This window comes from Aedes aegypti, chromosome 2 (assembly GCF_002204515.2).
Source record: "Aedes aegypti strain LVP_AGWG chromosome 2, AaegL5.0 Primary Assembly, whole genome shotgun sequence".
Lineage (NCBI taxonomy): Eukaryota > Metazoa > Arthropoda > Insecta > Diptera > Culicidae > Aedes > Aedes aegypti.
The window spans coordinates 283,035,616-283,062,911 of record NC_035108.1 but is presented as its reverse complement, the minus strand read 5'-3'; the positions used below and the strand labels follow the sequence as shown (position 1 = coordinate 283,062,911).

At 39.2% G+C, this 27,296-nt stretch overlaps 1 protein-coding gene across 1 annotated transcript in view; it reads left to right on the top strand.

Moving 5' to 3' along the window:
* Positions 1-27,296, top strand: part of LOC5564329 (neurotrimin) — a 350,656-nt gene that overhangs the window by 313,462 nt on the left and 9,898 nt on the right. Inside the window, exon 8 of the mRNA XM_021845227.1 lies at positions 25,000-25,128. Within this exon, the coding sequence (XP_021700919.1) occupies positions 25,000-25,128 (129 nt within the window). The remainder of the gene's footprint in view (positions 1-24,999; positions 25,129-27,296) is intronic.

The window sequence follows — 27,296 nt, the reverse complement described above, 5'->3', positions numbered from 1 at the left end:
AATGCCGACACCTATAGTGACAAACCATACAAAGTTTGTTTTAATATTACATAAAAGTTACGCTTTCAAGAAAATATGTGTTATCATAAGCATGAAACGAACTCACCAGTTGGCCATCCATTCTCGACTGAACACAAAACTGACACTGACAGCAAAACTTCTTGGCGTCCCGAAAATAAACCGTCTTGCTTGGGCCTTCCCAAATACGTACCCAGCAAGACGCTCCAAAACAAAGGGAAAAAAAAAAAATCTCCGGCGACGAAAACACGCGCGAAACCGTCAACAAACTCTATCGGACGACGCAAAACCGAACCGTCCTGCTTGGGCTTCTCGAAGCACTACCCAGCAAGACGCTCCAAAACAGGGGGAAAAAATTCTCCGGCAACGAAAACGCGCGAATCCGTCAGCTAAATCAATCGGACGACGCAAAACCGAACTGTCCTGCTTGGGCTTCACAAAGCACTACCCAGCAAGACGTTCCAAAACAGGGGGAAAAAAATTCTCCGGCAACGAAAACGCGCGAATCCGTCAGCTAAATCAATCGGACGACGCAAAACCGAACTGTCCTGCTTGGGCTTCACAAAGCACTACCCAGCAAGACGCTCCAAAACAGGGGGAAAAAAATTCTCCGGCAACGAAAACGCGCGAATCCGTCAGCTAAATCAATCGGACGACGCAAAACCGAACTGTCCTGCTTGGGCTTCACAAAGCACTACCCAGCAAGACGCTCCAAAACAGGGGGAAAAAAATTCTCCGGCAACGAAAACGCGCGAATCCGTCAGCTAAATCAATCGGACGACGCAAAACCGAACTGTCCTGCTTGGGCTTCACAAAGCACTACCCAGCAAGACGCTCCAAAACAGGGGGAAAAAAATTCTCCGGCAACGAAAACGCGCGAATCCGTCAGCTAAATCAATCGGACGACGCAAAACCGAACTGTCCTGCTTGGGCTTCACAAAGCACTACCCAGCAAGACGCTCCAAAACAGGGGGAAAAAAATTCTCCGGCAACGAAAACGCGCGAATCCGTCAGCTAAATCAATCGGACGACGCAAAACCGAACTGTCCTGCTTGGGCTTCTCGAAGCACTACCCAGCAAGACGCTCCAAAACAGGGGGAAAAAATTCTCCGGCAACGAAAACGCGCGAATCCGTCAGCTAAATCAATCGGACGACGCAAAACCGAACTGTCCTGCTTGGGCTTCTCGAAGCACTACCCAGCAAGACGCTCCAAAACAGGGGGAAAAAATTCTCCGGCAACGAAAACGCGCGAATCCGTCAGCTAAATCAATCGGACGACGCAAAACCGAACTGTCCTGCTTGGGCTTCACAAAGCACTCGAGATGCACGACTTCGGGAAATATTGCAGATAAATTCCTTTGATACTCGGGTTCGCGAAATTTAACTTCGTTGCATTTCGCGAGGTCTGGGGACAATGTTCAAAAATTTGGCAGGCAAGCCTACCCATTCGGTAACCAGCGAGAGTCGAGAGGAGACCAACCCCCCTGCAGCGAGCATCGTAGCACCAAACAAGCCAGCACGCCACCGGAGCAAATTGCCGACGGCGCCTCAACTATTGTGTGCGCGCCACTGCAGGATCGAGCGTTTGTACCGCGCTTACGCGTAAGCCCGCGCACCAGTGAGGGTGACACCACCAACCGCATCGCCTTTCGATTGCCATCCCGGCGAGAGTACCAGGCTGGAGGTAATGCGCTAAACTGCCCCAGTCAACGTAAGTGTCTCCCCACCCACATCAAAACCCTAGGTAACGAGTGAGTACGAAAATTGCATGCATGTTTGTTAGTGTCGTCCATGGCTATGTGACCCAATAGAGGCACAACAACATTATTTTGCTAGTCCGTCATAACCCATAATTCGGCGGCGCTAGCATAGAACTCACCCGAGAGTGAGAGGTGGAGGTGTGAGCTCCCCGGAGCGAATGTCGGAGTTCGAAGCTTGAAGAGAAGAAGAGCAGCAGAAGATCTCGCGCATCGAGTGCGCGCCGCAGGAGATGTTGATCCGCACACACAGAAATAGCTAGAGGGAAGTTAGTGGGAAAGAGAGTAGACTAGGCCAAATATACTTTCATAGCTGCCTATTTGCCTTTTCAATGCTCTGGGCAGCAAGCTAATTTGCTCCAAACTGACTTGCGAAAATTGACTCGCAATAAGTCAAAATTTTTTGTCATTGGTGACTTTAATGCCAAACATCGGTCATGGAATAATTCTCAAAGTAATTCCAACGGCAGAATTTTATTTGATGAGTGCTCTTCAGGATATTTCTCAATCAAATACCCTGATAGCCCCACATGTTTTTCCTCTTCTAGAAATCCATCTACGATTGATTTGGTCTTAACCGACTCTAGTCATCTTTGTAGCCAACTGATTACTCATGCTGATTTTGATTCTGATCATGTCCCTGTTACATTTCAAATATCCCAAGAAGCGATTCTAAATCCTATCAGCTCCACTTTCAATTATTTACGAGCCGACTGGAATATATATAAAACGTATGTTGACTCTAATCTTGATGTTAACATTTCTTTAGAAACTAAACTTGATATTGACAATGCTCTTGAAACTTTAACAAATTCCATTGTTGAAGCCCGGAGCATTGCAATTCCAAAATGTGAAGTAAAATTTGAATCCGTGATTATAGACGATGATCTTAAACTCTTGATCCGTCTTAAAAACGTGAGGAGAAGGCAATTTCAACGCACTCGCGATCCTGCTATGAAAATTATATGGCAGGATTTGCAGAAAGAAATCAAAAAACGTTTTGCTCAATTAAGAAACAAAAATTTTGAAAATAAAATTTCTCAATTGGACCCTGGCTCTAAGCCCTTTTGGAAATTATCTAAAATCTTGAAAAAACCTCAGAAGCCAATACCGGCATTGAAAGAGGAAAACAAATTATTACTAACTAATTGCGAAAAAGCTCAAAAACTTGCTATGCAGTTTGAAAATGCGCACAATTTTAATTTAGGACTTACTAGTCCAATTGAAAATGAAGTTACTCAGGAGTTCGAAAATATTCTCAATCAAAAGAACGTTTTCGAAAATGCCTGGGAGACTGATTTGGAAGAAGTGAGAACTATTACTAAAAAATTCAAAAACATGAAAGCTCCTGGCGATGATGGAATTTTCTACATCCTCATCAAGAAACTTCCAGAAAGTAGCTTATCATTTTTAGTTGATATATTTAACAAATGTTTTCAATTAGCATATTTTCCTGACAAATGGAAAAATGCTAAGGTTGTTCCAATTTTAAAACCAGACAAAAATCCTGCAGAAGCTTCTAGCTATCGTCCAATCAGTTTGCTTTCCTCCATCAGTAAACTTTTTGAAAAGGTTATTTTGAACAGAATGATGGCCCACATCAACGAAAATTCAATTTTTGCCAATGAACAGTTCGGATTCCGCCATGGACATTCGACCACTCATCAACTTTTACGTGTAACAAATTTGATCCGTTCCAACAAATCTGAAGGATATTCTACTGGTCTTGCTCTTCTAGACATAGAAAAAGCATTCGACAGTGTTTGGCATGAAGGTTTGATTGTAAAATTAAAAAACTTTAATTTTCCAACATACATTGTTAGAATAATTCAAAGTTATCTGTCAAATCGTACACTTCAGGTTAATTATCAGAACTCCAGATCTGAAAGACTTCCTGTAAGAGCTGGTGTTCCTCAAGGCAGCATTTTGGGACCAATATTATACAATATTTTCACATCTGACTTACCTGAGCTACCTCAGGGATGCCAAAAATCTTTATTTGCGGATGACACAGGCCTCTCCGCCAAAGGACGAAGCCTGCGTGTCATCTGTAGTCGATTGCAAAAAAGTTTGGATATTTTTTCTTCATACTTGCAAAAATGGAAGATTTCTCCTAATGCTTCCAAAACTCAACTAATAATATTCCCACATAAACCAAAAGCTCTTTATTTGAAACCTTCAAGTAGACATGTTGTCACGATGAGAGGGGTTCCAATAAATTGGTCAGATGAAGTTAAGTATCTAGGGCTCATGCTAGATAAGAATTAAACTTTCAAAAATCACATTGAGGGCATTCAAGCCAAATGTAATAAATATGTAAAATGTCTCTATCCCCTTATTAATAGAAAATCAAAACTTTGTCTTAAGAACAAGCTTTTGATATTCAAACAAATTTTCAGGCCAGCCATGTTGTATGCTGTACCAATATGGACTAGCTGTTGTAATACCAGGAAGAAAGCTCTGCAGAGAATTCAAAATAAAATTTTGAAAATGATTCTGAGGCTTCCTCCCTGGTATAGTACCAATGAGTTACATAGAATATCCAATGTTGAAACATTGGAACAAATGTCAAATAAAATAATAAATAATTTCAGGCAAAAATCGTTACAATCTTCTATTGCCACGATTAATGCGTTATATGTTTAGGTTAAGTTAGGTTAAGTATATTTAAAGCGTTTTTTTTTTCTCTTATAAGCAGGTGAAATCAACTCACCTGTAAAAAATCTGAACTGCTACGGCAAATGAAATGTTATATGTTGTTAACAAAATGTTAATAAAATCTTAAATTTGTTTTACCAAATTAGGATGATAGTGTTGTCTAATAACACAGAACACCTAGATATAAGAAATGAATGTAATGTTTTGAATGATACTAATAAAGAAATTAAAAAAAAAAAAAAAAGAGTAGGCTAGGCCTAGGCAATGTAGAGAGCGATAGTGGAAATAAAGCATGTATAACTAGTTTTGGAGCAATCCATGTATTTTTGTTCCCCCAATAAAATTTAGTTTGCTCCATGCACGGAGGAAAAAGCTCTATGTACCGTTTTGATTCATATTACGGACACTTAAGGCCTCAGTGAAGTATAAACCAGCATAGAGCATACAAAATAAATCATTCTGTATGATTCCTTAGCGTTATCGAGCGTCGGAAGCCCTTAGCTTTCGGATGGTGGGTAAAGAATACGCTTTCGCAACTTGAATAATTTTAAATAAATCAAAATGTGTGGCCTTCTCATGATTCTTATTCCGGACGCTTCCTCACTTTTGCCTCATATTCCGGACACTTTGATTCAAATTCCGAACAGCTCATGATAATCATTAATGGAACAGTCAAATCATTTATTGAAAACGTCAAACCACTAAAGAGACGTCTAAGGTAGTTGGGCGTTATAAATTTTCAAAGATATTTATGGAAAAAGCTTAATAAAACAAGCCTCGAAAGTAAGCACTTTTGAACGGCGAAAATTGAAACATTTCGTGTGAAATGTTTCCCATACAAAGGAGAGTGTCCGGAATTTGAGGCTGTCCGTAATATGAATCAAAACGGTATTTTGAATGTATTTAGTTAGCGTCTTTTAAGGTTTCTATGTTGCTTCGCGTCCGTATGTAGTTTTTTGTAGTAATTTTGGGTTATTTACTGGGTGGTCAGCCCGAAACTGACTTTGTTATTTTGGGACTGTTCTTTAGTTTTCTGCGGAGTGGGACGGGTGAACGTTTTGGACTGGACCTGTGAGGAAATACCCCGCCTTCAAACTTGTCCTCAGCCGTTTATTGGAGGAATTTATTTGTGAACTTTTCTGAAGTTGCTGTGTCCACTCGGAAACGTGAAGTACGACGGACTATTTGAGTCAGCCAGTCAGCTTACCCACTAATGAAGTGCCTTCCCCAAGAAGGTCTCAAGCCGGGCAACGTAATCTCGGTTGGGTGGTCTCCTTTCGGAGTGGCGCATAAGCTACCCAATTAAAAAGTAAACTCGACAGGCTGGCCGTTATAACATGCCGTCAAAGTCTTTCATAATTGATCAATTTACCATAGGTTCAAGCGATCAAGGCATTACGGAGCCAATTTTGTATTGTTATCAATAGTCATGAACTATTGTTAAAGCCTCCGGCTATTCTGCCTAACTTTGTATTGCCCCAGAACTTAAACCTCAATTACTGAGTAATGCAGTATTGTCTAAACTATGGCACTCAAGACCAGTGTCAATACTTTAGTCACAGACAAACAGACGTAAGACTTTTATTATTTTCATCACACAGCCGAATAGTGCCCAATTATAATATTTGTTAGTTGACCGACGGGCTACTCGTGACGCTCACATAGCTTTCGTTCGAGTTTGACGTTTGCTCACTACCGCCACCTAGTTCGCGGTTGGCCAAATGGAGTATTTTTAGCAAGGGCGTATATGTTTACGTGACTATGTTTTAATTTGATAATTGTTCTAGCTGTTACGTCTGTGCTTTAGTGATCATTTGTGGCATACATTACAACTTTTAGATATATAACAAATCTATAATTTTACCTGTGGCCGGTCTTTTCGATCTCGAAAACACGTAAGATCCCTGGATAGATGCAATAGTGAAAAAATTGTATGAATCAATCAACCCATTCTGCTGAATTATCAAACATTGTGGATTCTGTGCATTGAATAGCAATGCAAAGAATTTGGACAGCTTCACAAATTAGCAACAGTTTTTTTTTGTGTGGAGCAACATCGCACAATAATCAAACAGTTTTTAAATTCAAATTATTATTTGTATACCGTCTCTGGAAACATCTCACGGAAGTACAAGGAGGTTGATGGATCTCGGAAATACCGGGATTATGACATCAATAACTTGGCCAACTGGCAACTGCACCGAAAATAAATTATTTCCGAATATGTAAAATAATCACGTTTTCAGTGCACTTTTGGGGAAACTAAATAGACTATATTTTAATGAAGATAAGACTTTAAAGGCAATTCAATGAAAAACAACTAGAGAAATTATGTAAACTTGACGATAAATGCTGGTTTTACATACTATTTACAAAGCTTTTCAATTTTTTGGTATAATCGTACATTTGTCATGCTTGTGAAACATCTTAGATGTTATTTCGTCTTGTTTGCAACGTATGCGCTGTGAATGGTTTTGAAATCATATCTTCAAAAACAAGTTGATTCCATTACGAAAAGTTCCTGGACCGACCGGGAATCGAACCCAGACACCTAAAGCATGGCTTTGCTTTGTAGCCGCGGACTCTTACCACACGGCTAAGGAAGGCCCAGTTCATTGTTGAGTTGATTGCTTCACCAAACTATCCAGAATATTGTTGTATAAAAACTAATTTGGTTACATGATGAAATTGGCTCCGTAATGCCTTATAGCACTTGAGCCAATGAAAAATCAGTTAATTATGAGGGACTTTTGCGGCATGTAAGAGCAATGTGTCATTGAAAACATTTGAACGTGCCTGACGTTATTATAATAACTACCGAAAAGCTAAACATTACATATAATTTGCAATTGGATTAGATGGACAAATTGATGTGAAGATTTGCGAAAAAGTTACACGTCTTCTCAGTGAGAATCGAACTCACGACTCCCCGATCTCTAGTTGGGGCGTGTTACCACTTCGCCATGAGAGGACTCATGAACGCAGAAGTTAACCTGAATTCGATTTCAGCTCAATAATCACGTGGTCCTTTTTCGCAAAGTGCACCTCTTTCGGAAGAATTAGATGCCCATCCAAACACAACGCTTTCTATATATATCCAATGCCTAGCCCGAGAGCGCATTGTTTTAGTCAAAGAGAGAAGAGTTGCAAGGAGTTGCAGCTGTATCTTTCAGACCTCATAGAGGGCACTCTAAGAAACGTGTATGTGCGTGATTCGGGGTTGAGCTCCAATTCTCCCACATCAGTCACAATCTCCTAACTGATATTATTATTTAACTTCTTTTTATTCTTCCCATATTCCATTGATTACTATCTCTTGGCAAAAATCTTACAGCTCCAGAAGTTCCTCTAGGAAGTTTTTTTTTCTAAAAATCCTCGACCTCCTGATATTTATCGGAAAAGTTCATACTGGTAGTTGCATCAAGAAGTTCCTCCGGAAGTTCTTCTGGATAGTTTCTCCGGCAGTTCCTTCTGGTAGCGTAATTTCTTCAGGAAGTTTCTTCGAAAGTTCCTTCAGAAGTGTGATTTCCTTTACAATTTTCTTCTGAGTTTCCTTCAGTCATTCGTTGTGAAATTTATTTCAGAATTTCATTTGGAACACTCTTCGGAATTTCCTCCAGAATTTTCTTCGAGTTTCCTTTGGAACTTGCATCCCAATTTCCTTTAGATTTTTTTTTTAATTTTCTTCTGAGTTTTCTTCGGAATTGTCTGTGGATTTTTTTCGTAATTGCCTCTGGACATGCCTTTGGAATTTTCTTCGTCAAAGGCAGTTTAAATTCCGAAGAAAATTCCAATAGAAAAATCGAAAGAAATTCATGATGGAATTTTCTTTGGAATTTAAAACTGCCTTTGAAAATTCCTTCAGACTTTCATCAGGATTTCCTTTGGTATTTTCTTTGATATTTCCCAAGAATTTCGTCTAGAAGTTTCTAAGGAATATCCTTTGGATTTTCTTTCAACATTTCTTTGGAAGTTTTCTTTGGAATTTCTCTTGGAATTCACTTCGGATTTTTTTTTTCCTTTGAAATTTTCTTAGGAATTACCTTTGAAACGTCCATCGGAGTTTCCTTCAAATTTTTCTTTGAAATTTCCTTCAGCATCTCTGGAAAATTATAGAAGAAGTCCTTGGAGGATTTCCTGGGATCTCTGTGGAATTCCTGGAGGAGATTTGACGAAGTATTTCTTGGTGGATTTTTGGGAGGAATTACTGAGGTATTATTGGAGGAATTTCCGGCATAATTCCTGTAGAAATTCCTTGAAGAATGACAGGAAAATTCCTGAAGCAAAGTTGAAAGGAATCCTTAGAGATATCCATGAATCAATTTACGGAAGAACCTGAGGAAATTCTGAAGAGATTTTCAAAGGAAATTCGGAAGTTAATACCAAAGCAAATTTCGAAGGAAGTTGCATAGGAAATTCGGAAGAAAAATCCAAAGACAATCCCGAACGAAATTCCAAAAAAATTTCCGAATGAAATTTCAAAGGAAATTCCTACGTAAATTTCAATGAAAATTTCTAAGAAAATTCCAGAGGAAAATCTAAATAAAAATTCTAAAGGAAATTCCGAAAAAAAATAAATGAAATTTTGAAGCAAATTCCGTAGGAAATTTAAATGGAAATTACAAAGGAAATTTCAAAGGAAATTTCAATGAAATTTCGAAAGGAAATTTCAAATGGAAATTCTAAGCGAAATTCTAAAGGAAATTCCGAAAGGAATTCTGGTGAGAATTCCAAAGAAAACTCCGAAGAAAATACGAAAGAATGGAAATTCCAAAGGAAATTGCGGAGGAAATTCCGAAAGAAATTGAGCAGGAAATTCCAAAGGCTCCCTATATTAAAAAACAATCTTGGAATTTCTGGATTAATCTAAACAGGGATATTTTCGGAACCTTTGTGGAATTATCACAAGTAATCCACGATGATTTCCTAGATCTTCACTCAGAAATATGTACAGAAATTGCCGGAGAGATGATCATAGGTTCCTAGATAGCAGCAAAAATTTCCCCGAGTGCCCTCTGAAAAACATCCTCTCGCTGCGATTTTCCATGCATGCCAAAATATTGAATTATTTTTATCCTTTTTTCCTCAGCTCACTTGCTCAAGGTAGGGTAAACAGGTATAAAACGCCCCCCCCCCCCCCCTAAGGAAAAAACTGCTTTATCGCAGTAGCAAATGCATTACTTCTATAGTTTTTGGTGTCAAAGTGTTATTTACTTAGTTGGTCAGGCTCTGCATGCAACTTTCTCTTGCCAGGTAGCTTCTAAAAAGAGTACAAGACGTTTTCTGTAAACGGTCTAAACTTTGACGTTTCAAACAATCCGGGCAATATGCCCCTCCCGTAGAAAAAAGTTCCACAGAGTTGTACAAATGTTTCCAAGGAGAATTTCACCACTTGCTAAACTTAAAAGGATCCAATAGCAGTCATCTCCCAGGTAAAAGTTTTCATAATAAGTACAATAGTAAAGAACGGGCTTCATTTACAAAAGATTGCTTATCGGACCCAAAATATAACGCCAAAAAGCTGATTTTTCGATATTTTTGGTATTTCTGTTGATTGTTCATACTTTTCAAGGATCTAATACGCGCAACATCATTTTTTCACGGATATTTAAGACATGTGATCATATTTACGTGTTAAATAAGCCTTGAAAATGAAGTGGGGCGTATTGCCCGGTTGGGGCGCATTATCCCGATTTACCCTAATTTTTTATTCGCCAGCTCCGTCAGAACTTCCAGTGATCGTATTTTCAGTGTGCTCGTCCATCTGCTCCGGAATGAAAACAAATATTCAGAATGGTATTTCTGTCAAAACCTGCAGAATTACTGCAAAATTTGCACTCGAACAGCACATTCGAGCAGTTTGTATTATGATATTAGAAATATCATCTTCAAAAGGTGATATTAGAACTGTCAAATATGTATGTAAATATCACGTTCCAGAAACATGATATTGGACCAATATTAAAAAAAACGCTTGTATCATGAAACAACTCCGTAGTCTGAACATAGCATTAGCTTTTGCAGTTGATAAAGTTAAACACTCAAACATCGATAGTAAAGAAGAAACAACAAATTTACCTATCTTCGACCTTTTTTAGGGAGGCACAGTAATAAATATCAAAGGCCAAAGCTGGTCTCCCATAAACGTCCGTAGTCGAGAATAAATTCCAAAAATTACAATGATCCTCGAAAAAACTAGACATCCGACGATTCCATGTGAACTATACCCAAAGCTATCCGCCAAGAATTGCCGAGATTGTAGCATTTTGAACTTTTTTTTTCATTTGCTGGGGTGCATACAGGTTAAATTGAAGGGGGAAACTGCCCTCTGACTCCCTTTGGCTACGTGAATTTGTTTGTATATTTAACTGCCCAAAATGTCGGTTTTGAGTTAAGTATACAAACAAATTCTACACTTTCCAAGATTTATAATGGTATTTTAGGCGATTTTTCCGCCCAATAGAAAAAATGTCATAATTCGAAGAAGATTGGCTTGTTTCTATGGTTTTCATACAACTATGGAGTGCAAAATTATTGAAAAAACGTCAAAGTCGGTTATCTCAAACTAGGTTTTTTTCACTTACACTCCTTTGCTTCTAATCCCCTCAATTGTAATTTGCCTTGGAATCCCTAAGGCAAATGACATCATGTTTTCCTCACGATTCATGAGGAAAACAGCTAAAACTTACTTTATAGAGTCGAATACCATGTGGGTTTGATCTGTATAATATTCAAATGCTAAAATGAATGCGCTCAACTACGGATCGTCCATTTTCCCTACTAAATACTAATCAAGAATCGAAAAAAGACGTGTTGATCTTGATACGTTCTTGAGCCCAGCAGTGAAAGTTCTCAACTCTTCACTCGTCGAAAGCCCTTCAACGCTCACGCCCAAGCGATCAAGCTCTGTTATCCAAATGCTCAATTGACTAAAGACTTCCGACCGCCCGAAGAGCCACTCTTCATCATTTTAATACTCCATAATCTACTTCGAACTCCGGATGGGAGCAGTTGTCGGATTAAAAGTCCAAGCAACATTCCCTCCCCCGACCATCGTTTCTTCAGGGGTCCCCCCACAATCGACTTGCTATCCTCAAGCAGAGAAAGAAGCATCAGGCTACATACACAGAAGAAAGGAAGCAAAATCCCCTGAAGGACAGATTGAGTTTAATCAAAAAGTACAACAGCAGTAGAACGCAACCTTCTTCCCATTCACAGCCCAGTCCTCGACGGGAGTCAGTCTCGGTCTACATGGCGGGAAAAATTCAACACATTTATTCCGTTCGGGTTTTCCCCTTGGGGGAATCGCATGAAGTGAAAATCCCTTATGAGGCTGATGCTGTTACCGCACGACTGAAGAATGAAGGCGTAAAGGCATGCACTCGAAAGTGATGAAGGGAAAAAGTGTGTTTGTGCGCTTGTGGGTTTATTTTGTGGGGCTGCTGTAGTGTGGCAGCGGGAATGTGTGAAAATTCCTTTATTTTCTTGGCAGACCTCGTCATGGTTTCGCACTGGGTTGACTTTGTGTGTGTGATGTTTGCGGGTGATGTCATACAGGGCAACTGAATATTATCGGAGTTTTTTTCATCCGATGCATAATTTTGAAGGGGCCCCCTTCAAGTTCAGTTACTGAATTAGTCGGGGGCTTCTTTATCGAAATACACAGTGTTTTTATTTTCTTCGTGATGATATACGCAAATAAACTCTTCAGTGACATGAGCGTGCATTGTTCTCGGCGTGATACACTACCAAAAGGAATAAAACAGAACTACTGAGACGTTCTGTTTTATTCCTTTTGGTAGGGCGTAGCACGCGAGAACAATTATGAACAATTATGTCTCCAGTACTATTTGTATGAACGGCGTGCCTTGATTTTATCTGGACCAAAACTTCCTTCTAAAAAAAACTGTTTAGTTTTCTGGTTAAAAAAACTGTCGCCAAACGTGGGCAAAAAAGGAGAAAAAAAGCGACCTTCGCAATTAAGACATGACTGCGCCATAATGTTACGCCAACAAACTCGGTCCATGGTTGCTTTGCCTCCAAGTTCTCGATCGTCCCACACTTCCCAAGATCCTGCTCCACTTGTCAAACCACCTAGCTGATTACGCTCCTTTTTGTCTTTGTACCAGCTGGATTCGAGATGAACACCATTTTTGCAGGATTGTTGTCTGCATTCTCACAACGTGTCCTGCCTATCGTATCTTTCTGCTTTGGTGACTTTAATGGACACTGAATTCACCATAGAGTTGCGCTAGCTTGTGGTTTATTCTTCTCCTCCATACGCCGAACTCACATAATACCTCCGCCATGTCGTTCAAAAACTCCTAGCGCTTGCACGACCTCTTCGAGCATTGTCACGTATCATGCACATAGAAGGACTACTGGTCTTATCAGTATCTTTTACATGGTACGGAGGTGAAGTTTACCAGACCGAAAGGTCTTGTGAAGTCTGTAAAAAAGTTTGTTATCCGACGTTACCTATGATCCGCGGTGGACAAATTCATACACCACCTCGAACTTTCCTCTATTGATCATTATATGCATGGTAATGCGAGCTCTGTTGCGCTCATTTCCTCCAGCTGGCAGATATATCTTCTTCGACTATTTACCTCTTTCTGCTTCGACCTATCCAACCTCTTTCTACTTCACGTTTCAGTCTGGTATACTGCTCAGCAATCACCAGGTACGTTCTTCGACACTTCCATGTCGTCAGCGAAATAGATAAATTGACTGGATATTTTTTAAAATCGTGGCCGCATGTTGAAGCCAGGTCCTTTTCATGACACCTTCCTGCTTGAACATGAGGTAGAAAAAAAAAACATCACTTAGTCGAAGTCCTTTGCGTGTTTGGAATGGGTGTTAGTTAGTTTCTCGGGAAAACCGTTCTCGTCCACAATTTTCTATAGTTCTTCGTGGTCGATGGTATCACAGGCAGTTTCGAAATCGATGAAAAGGTTTTTTTTGGATGTCCTCACTTCAAAACGTGTTAATTGCCATTATTTTGTGATAACACAGTTTGGTGATGCTCGACTGACAAACGAAACTGTTTTTCAGCACAAACGATTTTCTCATCGGTTACAGAGAAACCATGTTACTTGATGGTCTGAAGAATTGTCTACTGATACATTTTTCCAAATAATGTTCCATCTGAATTGGAGATATTTTCCGTTACATGTGGTTTAGGCAAGTTAGAACAGAAATGATTATAAATGCTATGAGATGTTGTATTATTTTTATGTGTTTGGAAATATACGCTAGTTCTAAATTAACAGTTTTGAGAAAATGGGCATTGCAAAGTAAACTTTAATGTTTCGAATATTTCAATTCGATCAGTATAATTATGTAAACATGGTGAAAATCGACACAGTAGTTGACATTTTTTGGTTCTCAATGATTTACCACTTATGTTCTGGTGAAATGAGACCTAAACCTCCTCTTTTCCTTTGCAGACGCCGTTGATTGAACATAATTCTTAAAGAGCTACAACACCACAATAAACTTCCAAAGAACGATTTGATTTTTGTTAAAGTTTTCTTATGGAAAATATTTTGTGTATTAAATTTAAATTTCTGAATTGACTATTCCAAAGTAAATATCTCAAATGTTGTAAAATTCCGTCCAGTTCCTTTTGAATTATCGCACTAATATTATTATTTGAACCAATTTCCTAAAATCTGCAAATACTCTTTGTGATCCAACCAGCTAAAATAAAGTTAATTATTTGATTAGATCAAAAATGATCAGACTTATGTCATCAGCATAACTGACCAGTAAGTCTATTTCAGCTTCACAAATATTCTGAATCTTTTGCAACAAGAGGCTCAAGATACAAGCAAAACAGAATCATTGCCAATTGATCTCCCTGTCGGACTGATCTTTCAATTCTCATGTTTCAGATATATTACCGTTTGATGAGAATTCTCGATTACGTTTTCAAATCGACGTAAGTAACTATTCATACGGCTTTGAGAAAGTTATTAAGAAGAATTCCCAACCTTTTTTCTAATACTGTTTTAAAATTAATCCCCTTTTAAACATTTTTTTACCGTGTATAATATCGCTTAAATTTTGCATGCAATCAGCTCGCGTTAAAACACTAGGTAGTTTTCTATCATTTCCCACAAAAAATATATGACAAAATGATAAGCCGTTTCAATCAGTTACTTACGACGTTTTTGTACCAGTGTAAAATCGACTCAAGTAGTGTTTTTGTTTCGATTCGTGGTTAAGTCACTTTGTCTCCCATACAACGGAGCGGTGAAAGTAGCGGTTAGGTTGCAAAACTGGAGAATCTTACTTTCGTCGTTTTGTAAATCTGAAAATTAAACGTTCTAAAAGTGAAAAATCGAGTTGGTTCAGAGCGGAACGTGTAGAATTTCCGTCTTTGAAACACGTAGGATTGATAAAGTAAGTTTGTTAACTTTTTGATCTGAGTCTGTTTGAATAAATCTTCGAGTATTCTTGAGTACGTGTTATCCAGGCATAACTTCACAAAATCAACAAATCTGTTATTTTATGCCCATTTTTAATAAAGTCTCTAAGAGATACTCGTAATTTACCCTATCAAAAGCATTTTCAAGATCGAATGACATTAGCATTGCGTTTTTTTTTTTATTTATCTTCACAATTTATTTCTTATGTCACAAGTGGCTTCAAAAATAGTTCTGTAACCATTGGAACACTTTTGTGTATTTGATAGTAAAGTTATTTAGTTTAACTAATCTGTTTTTGAGGATTCTTGAAACTAACTTGTAGTCAAAGTTCAACTATGTTATTGGCTTAAATATACTTATGTCATTGTTTGTTTTTTTCTTTCTGATTAATATTATGACTCTTTTTAAAATTTGGTTGATGTTTTTCCGATGATCACTTCTTTTGCTACTGAAAGTCGTTGCAAGGCAAATGGAGAATGGGGGGCTCCCATTTAAAATGTTTACCAAACCTATAAAAAAAATATATTTCGGTGCCGCAATGCAATTTACTTTTGATTTTGTTCCACGATTCGACATTTCTACTGTAAAATCTTTAGAAGACATATATTTAACATGGTCGTAGCTAGGAAAAAACAGAAATAAGGGGCTTTATTACAAAATCGCCCAAAATTTTCAAAAAATCTTAGATTTATGATGAACGAACCGATTTTTGATTTTATTTTACCATTTGGATGCTTAAAGTTATATCATCATAATATTGTACATAGACGTACTGCCGTTCTAACGCATAATTGTCTCATGTTACTTTTCGTCATTTTTGAGTTTTTGTAGCCAAATAGTCTATTTTATCCTATATTATTGGAAAACAATTTCAGAAACATACTTTGTTCGAAGACTTCTATGAAAAGCATACCAAGTCAATTTGTCCCACTGTTGAATTTCTACGCATAACTGTCTCGCTACTGAATTTCTACGCAAATCTGTCCCACTATGTATTTCCCTGCATCAAACTCAACTAAAGTGCCAAATTTGGAGGTTTTATCATGCTGTGTAATATTGAGCTCATATCATCTTTTTACTATGACTTTACATCCTATGTAGAGCTATACCTGTTTCACACCATAAAAGCACTGTGGTACTGTTCAGGGGATAAGCAAAATGTTTGAGATAGGAAAAAAAAATGCCTAATTTTAAATGCTAATAAACTTTATCAAAAAATGATGCATCCGCAAGCAGTCGACGGAAAATAAGTTTCAGTTTTATTAACTTGCTTGACCATGCATATTGGCCACCGAAAACCGAAGATGTTCAGGATTTTCGTAGGTTATGTACAAGTGGCATTTTTTCTGTCGTTTGTATTTTTGTACGGTGTGAAAAAGTATAAATGTTTACAATTTTCCTAGAAACTTGAACTAATAGGAAATAGAATGCCAGCGGACGCATTAAAATTCTTTGGAAATCTTCAGAAAATATGACAGCAAAACTGGTTCCGGAAAATATTATCAGTCATGTTTGTATTTCTAATCATGTATATTTTATCAGGAGCTGGCCCAATTAGGAACAAGTTCGGAACCATAACAATATGGGCATCAAACTTCAAAATTTTTGAAATGACATGATTCCCGAAGCATTTCCAAAATCACCGACTACCGTGATCACTGTATAGTAAGTTCCAAGGGCCCCGGGGGATGTGGCCAAATCAAAACCTGTCTGGAATTACATCAATATGGGTATCAAATATCAAGATTTTAAAACGAGATGCTTCCGAAAACACTTTCAGAACCATTGGCTGCCATGACCACTGTATAGTAGGTTAGAGTTACCTCGATGGAAGTGGCTAATTTCTTCACATGGAAGAATCATATCAATATGGGTAACAAAACTTCAATATTTTTGATTTTCATGCTTCCGGAAGTAGGTTCCATATGCTTTGGATAATGATGAGCGTTCTCAGAACCCCAAGATTTAATAATCACCACTCTATAGCAGATTCAAGGGGCCCCTAAAGAAGTGGCCAATTCGAAATATGACCACATTCCCGGGGCACTTGGAACCTGCTATACAGTGGTATCGCAGCTGGTAGTGGTTCTGCAAATGCTCCCGGTTGTATCACCTTCAAAAACCTGGAAGTTTGACCCGTATTGATATGGTTCCTGAAATGTTCCTAATTGGTCACTTCCTCCGAGGGCGCCTGGAACCTAATATACAGTGGTCATAGAAATAAGTTACTTAATAAATGCTTCCAAAAGCATCACCTTCAAAAATCTTGATGTTTTACACCCATACTGATGTGTTTCCGGACATGTTTTGATTCGACCATATACTCCGGGGCAGCTGGAGTAGATTCCAGGTATACCATAGAATGGTCATAACAGTCAGTGGTTCTGGAAATGCTTCGAAAAGCATAATTTATGAAAACCTTGAAGTTTGATGCCCATATTGATATGGCTTCAGATATGTGCCTAATTGGCCATTTCCCTCAGGGCAGCATCATTTTGAAGTTTAATGCATAATTCGAATGGCTCCGGACAATATTTACTTGATTGAACATATTTTCCGGAACCAGTTTTGGTCACATTTCTGAAGATTTCCAATGAATCTTAATACGACACACTGCAAAAAACAAGCGACAGAAAAAATGCCATATGGACATGACCAAGCAATGGCATGGCCAAGCAAGTTCCTGAAACTGGACCAAGTTTGCCGTCGATTGCTTCCGATGCATACAATTTCATCAATTTTTCATATCGCTATCAGCATTTGAATTTAGGAAAATTTTGCCTACCTCAATCATTTTGCCTATCCCCTGTACATACCCTCATACGGCTCCACTTTGCCAAATGCCACCTGAGCCTTCATACGGACTCTCAGCATAGGCTTTACAATCCCTTTTGGTATAATATTCACGTCAACGCTACCATCAAGAGCAGTGTGCTTGGTCAAAATTGGTCTGCTACAGTTAGTGGGACTCTTATGCGTAGAAATTCCCCCAAAACTCCGTATTTCTAGGCATAACCGTCCCACTTATAATTTCATAAAAAAATTCATATTTTTAAGTTGAAACTAACTCTTGACTCTGAAGAACACCCATTTCAATTTGTCCATCTATACCACGCGTAATGAGTTAATTAATTTAATAACCATGCGGATTGGATTACCGAACAGCTCAATATAAGCGTCAATTTATAACATGCTTCGGTTAAAAATATAATTTTTGATTGCACTCAAAATTTATATTATCTAACATTAACATTGATTTTTTTTCAAGATAAATTTCTCTAAAGCAGTTGAGTGAACATGTCTAGAAAAAAATTATTTTATTTAAAAACTATGAATATTATAGTTTTAAGTAAAATCAATTTTGATTGCTATGAAACATTTTATTTCTACTCAAACAAGTTCATATGTCTTCTACAATCAATTTAGTGTCAAAAAACTGCATTATTGCTTCATGTTTAGGCACAATAATAGGATTTTCTCAGTTTTTAAGTAAAATAGTTATTGAGTGTAATTGGAAAACATATTTTTTCCTCAGACATATTAACTTAACTGCTATAAAATAGCTTATGTCAAAAAACTCAATATCATCGCTTTGAATTTCGCTTTACAGGCAAACAGGCTTATGACACAGGATTTTTCTTAGTTTCTTAGGTTACATAAATTTAAAGTGTTATCAAAAATTTTCTACTGCATTTTTTTTCAGCTTCTACAATCAATTTAATGTCGGAAAAACAATATAAAATCGCTATAAATAAATCTTTACAATCTTTAAAAATCGCTATAATCAAATCTTTACAATATTTATTTAACAGGGTTTCACGTAGTTTCTTGGGTAAAGTAAATTTTGAGTGTCATCATAAATTTGTGTTACTAAGCATATTTATTTAACATTTTTAAACAATTCAATGTTGAAACAATACATTTTTATTCACAAGAATTTAAGTTCATGAATAAGAGTTTTAAGTAGTTTCTTGAGTAAAATAAATTTTGTGAGTAATCAAAAATGTATGTTTCTACTTTCAAATGTTCTCCTAACTTATCCTAGTAAATAAATTTCAAAAACAAGCTATGTTCGATGGAACGTAGCTTTATGGAAATTTGAATTTAGATTTTCAGGCAAACAAGCTTAAGTTTTAAGCAGTTTCTTAGGTAAAATACATTTAAAGTGTAATCAGAAGTATCTATTTGTATTCTCACATCTTCATTTGACTTCATCAATTGATTTGATGTTGAAAAAAAAAACACATGCGATTGCTTTTGAATTTTGAGCTACACAGACGAACAGGCGAAAGTAAGGTTTTCCTTAGTTTTAAGGTTAAATACATTTTGAGTGTTTTCAGAAATGTGTGAATCTATTTTTTGATTAACTTGACTTCTACAATCAATTAAAAGAAGAAAAAACTACATGTCATCGTTTAAAATTTTGATTTACAGGCAAACAGGACCAAGAAATAGGGCATACCTCTCAAAAATCTTATACCATACTACGACTATGTTGAATATTATTTTTCTCTGAATGATATAACTTTAAGTATTAAAATGGTAGAAGAAAATCAAAAATCGGTTTGTTCAATAGTGAATTGTTAAAATAATGATTTTGTAAAATATTTTGAGATTTTTTATTTATTTTTTGCTTTTGTTTTTCCTAGCAACGACCATCTTCTTCTTTCTGGCGTTACGTCCCCACTGGGACAAAGCCTGCTTCTCAGCTTAGTGTTCTTATGAGCACTTCCACAGTTATTAACTGAGAGCTTACTATGCCAATGACCATTTTTGCATGTGTATATCGTGTGGCAGGTACGAAGATACTCTATGCCCTGGGAAGTCGAGAAAATTTCCAACCCGAAAAGATCCTCGACTGGTGGGATTCGAACCCACAACCCTCAGCTTGGTCATGCTGAATAGCTGCGCGTTTACCGCTACGGCTATCTGGGCCCAGCAACGACCATGTTAAGTTTTTTTTTTTTAAGTTTTACACTAGAAGTGTCGAATTTTTTTCCGAATACCAAATCGAAGCATTCTCTAGCCCAGGCTCTTTGATTCAAGTGAGGAAGCAAAGAGTGCCGCCTATCGTGATCGGTTGTTCCGAATTTGCGGGATTTAGGCAGGAGATCTTGAACTTCATTAGGGGAATCAAGGTCTCCTTCCAAATCACAAAGAAAGGAGACTGTCGCGTTTTGCCGGAAACTCTTGAAGATCACGAACTTCTTCTCAAACATCTTGACGAGAAGAAGCTCAAATGTTTTTACTTATGACGACAAAACTGAACGTTTGTTCAAAGTCGTCTTGAAAGATCTCTCAAGTGACTATAAGTCACCTGAAGAGATCAAAAAAAAATGATTTACTTGGATTTTCTCCAGTCCAAGTAATCATTATGAAAAAGAGAACCCAATCTGGCATTGTTCGGAAAGGGTTTCTCTGGAATATTATTGAATTTACTTTAACAAAATGTTAAAAAATGCTTAATTTAATTTTACCAAATTAGGATGATAGTGTTTCTAACACAGAACTCCTAGATATAAGAAATGAATGTAGTGTTTGGAATGATACTAAAAATAATTAAAAAATACACTGCTTTTGAGAATTTGACATTGGGTTTCGATTCATCCTTATCTTAACCCTCTAATACCCACTTTTTTATTTTCGATCTAAATATCATTTTTAGTTATCTAAAATCGTTCTAAACACGTTTTGGGCAATTATTTATTTTTATTCGCAAATCTATGAATTTTGGTTTTTGATTTTGAACATCCCTACCCTTTTTCATTTTTTCTTGAAGACTCTTCTATTTACTGATTTTTTTGCAATAATAAAAATTCAACTTTTTACGGTACTTTTTTACAATATTATTTTTTTAATATTTTTCTGGGAATATTTTTATTTTCCGTGCAATTAACGGAAAAACAGTTTTGAAATTATTTTAATACCACCAAGCTCTTCTTTTGTGATAGGTTGATACTTTGATACCTTGATACCTTGATGGCTACAGCGTAGCATCACGCCATTGCCGGGCGTATTGTAGAGCTCCATCTTCGTCGGTCTTGGGCGAAACTTCTCCAGTTGCCCCGAACGTTTAGGGTCGCCAGGTCCTCTTCCACTGCGTACAGCCAGCGTATTCGTGGTCTTCCCCGAAGCCGCCGACCTCTACCTGGTTCCCTGCTGAACATAATTTTCGCAATTCTTTCTTCCGACATTCGCACTAAGTGACCAGCCCACTGAAGTCTGCCGTATTTTACACGATTGAAAATATTCGCATCTTTGTACACTTGATACAACTCGTGATTCATGCGTCTGCGCCACACACCATTTTCGAGTTTCCCACCGAGTATTGTCCGCAGCACTTTACGCTCGAAAACACCGAGAGCTTTCCGGTCTGACTCTTTCGACGTCCACGCTTCGTGCCCGTAGAGAGCCACCGGAAGAATCAATGTTTTATACAGGGCGAATTTTGTTTCGGTTTGCAAGCTGCGGGACCTAAGCTGGTTACGTAGTCCGTAAAAGGCCCTATTCGCAGCCGCAACACGTCTTTTCACTTCGCGGGAAACGTCGTTGTCACATGTCACAAGTGTTCCAAGGTAAACAAATTCTTCAACAACTTCAAACACATCCCCATCAAACACTACCTCAGCACTTACACCACCATGCCTGACTCTATCTCTACCTGCAACCATGTACTTCGTCTTGGTAGAATTGATGGTCAGGCCTATCCTCGCTGTCTCCCTCTTCAGAGGCACGAAGGCCTCTTCCACTGACCTGCGATCGATTCCAATCAGGTCTATATCGTCCGCAAAGCCAAGGAGCATGTGCGACCTTGTGATAATAGTGCCATTTCTTTGCACGCCAGATCTCCTAATAGCACCCTCAAGTGCAATGTTGAACAGTAAATTCGAAAGTGCGTCTCCCTGCTTCAATCCGTCTAATGTCACGAACGAGGTGGACACCTCGTCTGCGATCCGAACACTTGATTTCGAACCATCCAGCGTAGCACGTATCAGCCTAATTAGTTTCGCCGGAAAACCATTTTCAGACATTATCTGCCAAAGCTCATTTCTTTTCACTGAGTCGTACGCCGCCTTGAAATCAATAAACAGATGGTGAGTCTGCAAGTTACACTCCCGGAATTTGTCTAGGATCATTCGCAAGCTAAACATCTGGTCCGTTGTCGAACGGCCCTCACGAAAACCAGCTTGGTATTCGCCGACGAAGGACTCCTCGAGCGGTCTCAGTCTGTTAAACAGGATGCGCGACAGAATTTTGTACGCCGAATTCAGCAGGGTAATTCCTCTGCAATTGGCACACTCCAGTCTGTGCCCTTTCTTGTAGATAGGGCGGATGAGGCCATCCAACCAGCCGGTGGGCAATTCTTCGTCCTCCCATACCTTCAGAAGTACTCGGTGGATCGACTGGTAAAGCTGCTCGCTTCCGTGCTTGAGAAGCTCGACCGGGATCTCGTCCTTCCCAGCAGCCTTACAGTTCTTCAGCTCGCTGATAGCCTTTTTAACCTCTCCTATGGTCGGTGGGTCCACAGCTTGGTCGTCATCATCTATGTTCATCCTGTTCCTCGCTACATTTCCATTCTCACCATTCAACAATTGCTGAAAGTGCTCCTTCCAGCTGGCAGCCACCGCCGTTTTATCGGTCAGCAAATTCCCTTCTCGATCATTGCACATGGCGGGCACTGGTACAGTATTGTGCCCCGCACCATTGACCGTTGCATAAAATCTCCGCATATCTTTCCGGTTCATGCTTTCTTGTGCGTCAGCTACCACACTTTCTTCGTGCTGCCTTTTCTTTCTGCGGTGGATTCGCTTTTCTTCGGCTCTCGCTGCCCTGTACCGCTCTCTGTTCTGTCGGGTACCGGCCACAAGCATACGGCTTCTGGCGGCATTCTTCATGTCTGTCACCCTCTGGCACTCTTCATCGAACCAGTCGTTCCGTCTTCGACGTTGACCAGTGCCGATCACTTCCCGCGCCGTTGTTGTCACAGCTTTGTGGATAGGGTCCCACAGGCTGTCGACGTCTCCAGCAACGTTGACTCTTCCCAACTTCTCGTCTAGTTGCTGACGGTACTGCGCAGCTACCCCATCAGTCGACAAGCGTTGTATATTGAAGCGTAGCGTTCTGTGTGTTGCGGAACTCGTGACGCTGGATAACCGCGCCCGAATTTTAGCTACAACGAGATAATGATCCGAGTCGATATTAGGGCCTCGGAAGGTCCTGACATCAATGACATCTGAGAAATGTCGCCCATCAACCAGCACGTGGTCTATTTGGGAGCAGGCATCGCCACTCGGGTGTCGCCAGGTGTGTTTGCGGATATTCTTTCGCGCGAATTATGTACTGCTGGTTGCCATCCCTCTAGCAGCAGCGAAGGTTACTAGTCGCAGGCAATTATCATTGGTAACGGAATGAAGGCTTTCCGTTCCAATGACGGGTCGGAAGAAATCTTCTTTCCCGATCTGCGCATTTGCGTCGCCGATGACTATCTTGACGTCTTGTTTTGGGCACTCTCCGTAGGCCTTATCCAGGCTCTCATAGAACTCATCCTTCATGTCATCGGGCTTATCGTTCGTTGGCGCATATATGCTGATCAGGCTGTAGTTGAAGAACTTGCCCTTCATTCTCAACACACAGATTCGGTCGCTTACCGGTTTCCACCGAATAATTCGCTTCATCTGCTTCCCAATCACTATGAAGCCAACCCCACGTTCTGCTCTGTCGCCACCGCTGTAGTAGATGTGGTACTTGAATGAAGTGTTGGCGATTGGGTCCACCGCTCGGAATTCGCGTTCTCTGGTTCTCGGCCAGCGTATTTCCTGGATAGCTGCCAAATTCACGCCGACATTCCGCAGTTCACGAGCCAGGAGCCCAACACGCGCGGGTTCATTCAAAGTTCTCACGTTCCAAGATCCAACTTTCCAATCGTTGTCCTTTATTCGTTGCCGGGTCTGTTGCCGTAAAATCAATCCGTTTGCTCTACTTTTGCCTTTCTTGGTTGGTGAAGAGTCTTCGATAGGCCACCTAACCAGGGTTGCGCTACCTACATCGTGCTAGAGGGGCTGCCTCCCCAATGCTGACACGATACAGCATCGTCCGCTTGTTCTTTACATGATGACCACGGTCATAGCCATCACAACCATCCACCTTTATCAGGGCTTTGGACCTGTAGCTCTGGTTCTCAATAGTTTCAAGTTCTTTCGGACATGCTACTATGGTGAGCCGTCATGCGCTAGCGGTGTTAGGTGATAGGTTGATCGTAGAAAAATATAAAAGGTACGATTTTTTATATTACACGTTAAATGAACCCCGGGCATTTATAGGTTATATAAGAATGCAATTTTTCAAACAATTTTCAAAAATACAAAAAAGTTTCAAAAGTCATAAAAACCTTTTCTTATTTGCGTGTTATGAGTGAAGGTTTAAGCCAAAAATAATATCATTTTAATTTCCGAGCTACGAAAAAATACACAAAATTCCAAAGTGTACCCCGTCTTAAGGAGGGGTTGGGTATTAGAGGGTTAATTACTTGATTAGAAACCATTTTTCTTCTTAATATCGATGATTGTCAATTTTTAATATTGTTTCTGTCGAAGAAAAAAGCTGTGAGCAACAAGTCACATCTTATTCCATTCGATTTATATTTGCATTGTTAAAGTACAGAAAGGAATCACGTCCTACTGACAAGAATTGGAAAATACTCCCTTCTTCATTTAATGCGATGTTGACTCTCGTGCCGGAGTTGTCATCACCGATGTCAGCCAACCAATGGCCCCAGATGTGTTTTATTATTGATTAACAACCACAATGAAAGCTGGGACTGTGTCAGATCCGTTCACACATTCTATTAATGTACACACCCAGTCTTTGGGGCTGTCGCCATTGACGAAGCCTTCCAAAGTGTGACATCCTGCAGTCGTGTGTCCGTTCAGTCCAGTCAGACTCTATAGGACTCTAGTGCCGCAACCGGTGCTTCCACGTTAACCCTAAGGATATTGTTGTCCTTATTTTATTCCTCTCGTTTCCAGCTTCTGTGGAAACAGTGATTGTTATCCTATGAAATAAATTATTTACAGATGTTTTATGATTGTATTTCTTGTTGATTTTTTTTCTCCTCTGACATGTTTCATTTCAGCTTCGAGTCCGCCCACAACGATACCGCCTTCGACAACCGAAACCATCACGACAACTGTGTCCTCCACGAGGCTGTTCGACGTACCCTTCGGACAAACGACGGTCATCTCGATTAACTCGTTGGAAAAAGGTAAATTTATTTCTTTGAATAATTTTATTGTTATTAATTTACTATAGCACTTAAAGTTAGTTTCAATTGAAAGTTTCTTCTATATGTTCATTGTTACGGTGAAAACTCATTCTTCAAACCTTAATAAAGAATGGTGCTTAATAAACAAATCTCTTTTGAACGAATTTTGCTTGAGATTTTTGTAAATTATACGTATATTCGTATGAAAATTCAGGTTGTCTGGGAGTCATCTTCACCAGTTTGTCACAGAATGAAAAATCCATGTAAATTTCAGCATAAAATCATGCACATGAAAGGAATGCCAGATATGTCGCAATTTTACACGTCACATCGTGTAAAATTACAATAACATCATGTAAGTTTCTGCTATATATCGTGTAATGTAGCATGGACTCTAACTGATTACGCCACAATTGGCATAAATTTACATAATGTTGATGTAATTTTACACGATGTGACGTGTAAAATTGCGACATATCTGGCATTCCATTCATGTGCACAATTTTACGCTGAAATTTACATGGATTTCCCTTTCTGTGTATATAATCGAAGCCCCGATGCTCAATGAACTTGCAAAAGTCAATAATTTTTTACTGTGCTGACGACGTGATAAGATCGTTTACTTCGTCTGATCACAAAAGTTATGTTTTATGTTCGCATATCTCGCGTTATCATATCAAAAGTTTGTGCTTGTGTTGTGAGAACATTGTGCTCGTATAATTAAAAAGGAATCTTATTGATACGTAAAGTGGAACTCCTGAAATTCAGTGATTCATATCAGCATATTACTGAAGCTAAGTTCTGTTGCCTGTTTTGTTTGTTTTCACCCGGGCGATATGCCTGTGGAGATGGACGGTGAAGAGGGTGAGCACGACTGCTGTAACCAGCCGTGCGCGCAGTGCGCTTTGCCTATTCGAGATGGTGACGCCAGTATCGAATGCTTCGGTCGATGCAAATTGTCAATCCACGTCCACTGTTTACCTGATGCGACGAATGAGGAGATAGTATTATTGCGGAAGATTAGAAATGCTGTGTTCGTGCGATGCGTGTTTCAATCTTGCAGAATTCGACGATAGGCACAGTGAAAAACGATTGGATGAAATTGCGAAGAAATTGGAAGACCTTGCGGGTGTAGCGGAAATCGTAAAAAAAAATCGATCAAGCAGTGAAAAGAATTGTGCGTGATGAACTAGCGCGAGCGAATAAGCGTGATGCAGCTGCTCTTGGTGATAAGGACGACGTATCTCACCGTATGGTTACACGTTCCACCAGTTCAGAAACCAAATCCAGTGGTTATTGTAAAACCTAAGTCAGGTGTTCAAGATGAAGATGTACGAGCTGAGCTACGAAAGAAGGTGGATGCTAGACAGCTAAATGTCCAGCGGGTGACGAGTGGAAAATCTGGTGAAGTTGTGATTGCGTTGAAAGATGAGCAAAGCCTGAAGTTGTTGAGGGAAAACGTTGAGAAAAATATGGGCGTTTTGTACGATGTGCACGTTAGAGGTAGCATTAAGCCGACCATCAAATTGATTGGTATGAGCGAAGAAATGAATGAACAGGAACTCAAAGAAACCTTGATCGATCAAAACTTAGCTTTCGAGAACTTCAAGTATTTCAAACTGTGCAAGTCATACTGCAACGAAAAACTACGTTTTAACAATGTCAGTGCAATCATCGAGCTCGATGCTGAAACGTTCCGAAAAGCCATGCTTGAAGAATGATTGAACTGAGGGCGGGATAGGTGTCGACACTGTCGAGTGGTACACGGCTTGCGAATGACGCGGTGTTACAATTGTTGTGCTTTCAACCACAAGAGTAAAGATTGTAAGGCAACAACTCCGAAGTGCGCTGTGTGTAGTGGAAATCACCTGGTGAATGAATGTCAATCGAACGTGAATGAATGTGCTAATTGTAAAAAAATGAACACTGATCGCAAACTGAGACTTGACATAAATCACGCTGCATGGAGCGTTTTATGCCCGGTGTACCAGAAGCAACTTAAACAGCGTCAGAGTTTCGTCGACTATTCGGTTTAGCAACTAATGTCCTTGCATGAAGATTTCGAAAACGGTGAACGCAGCTGTGTTGGAAATATAGAAGTAGTTGACACTCCTGCTTCCTCAGGTAATTTAATTAAAAATATATGGTCTGCCGAAGCTAGGCATGAT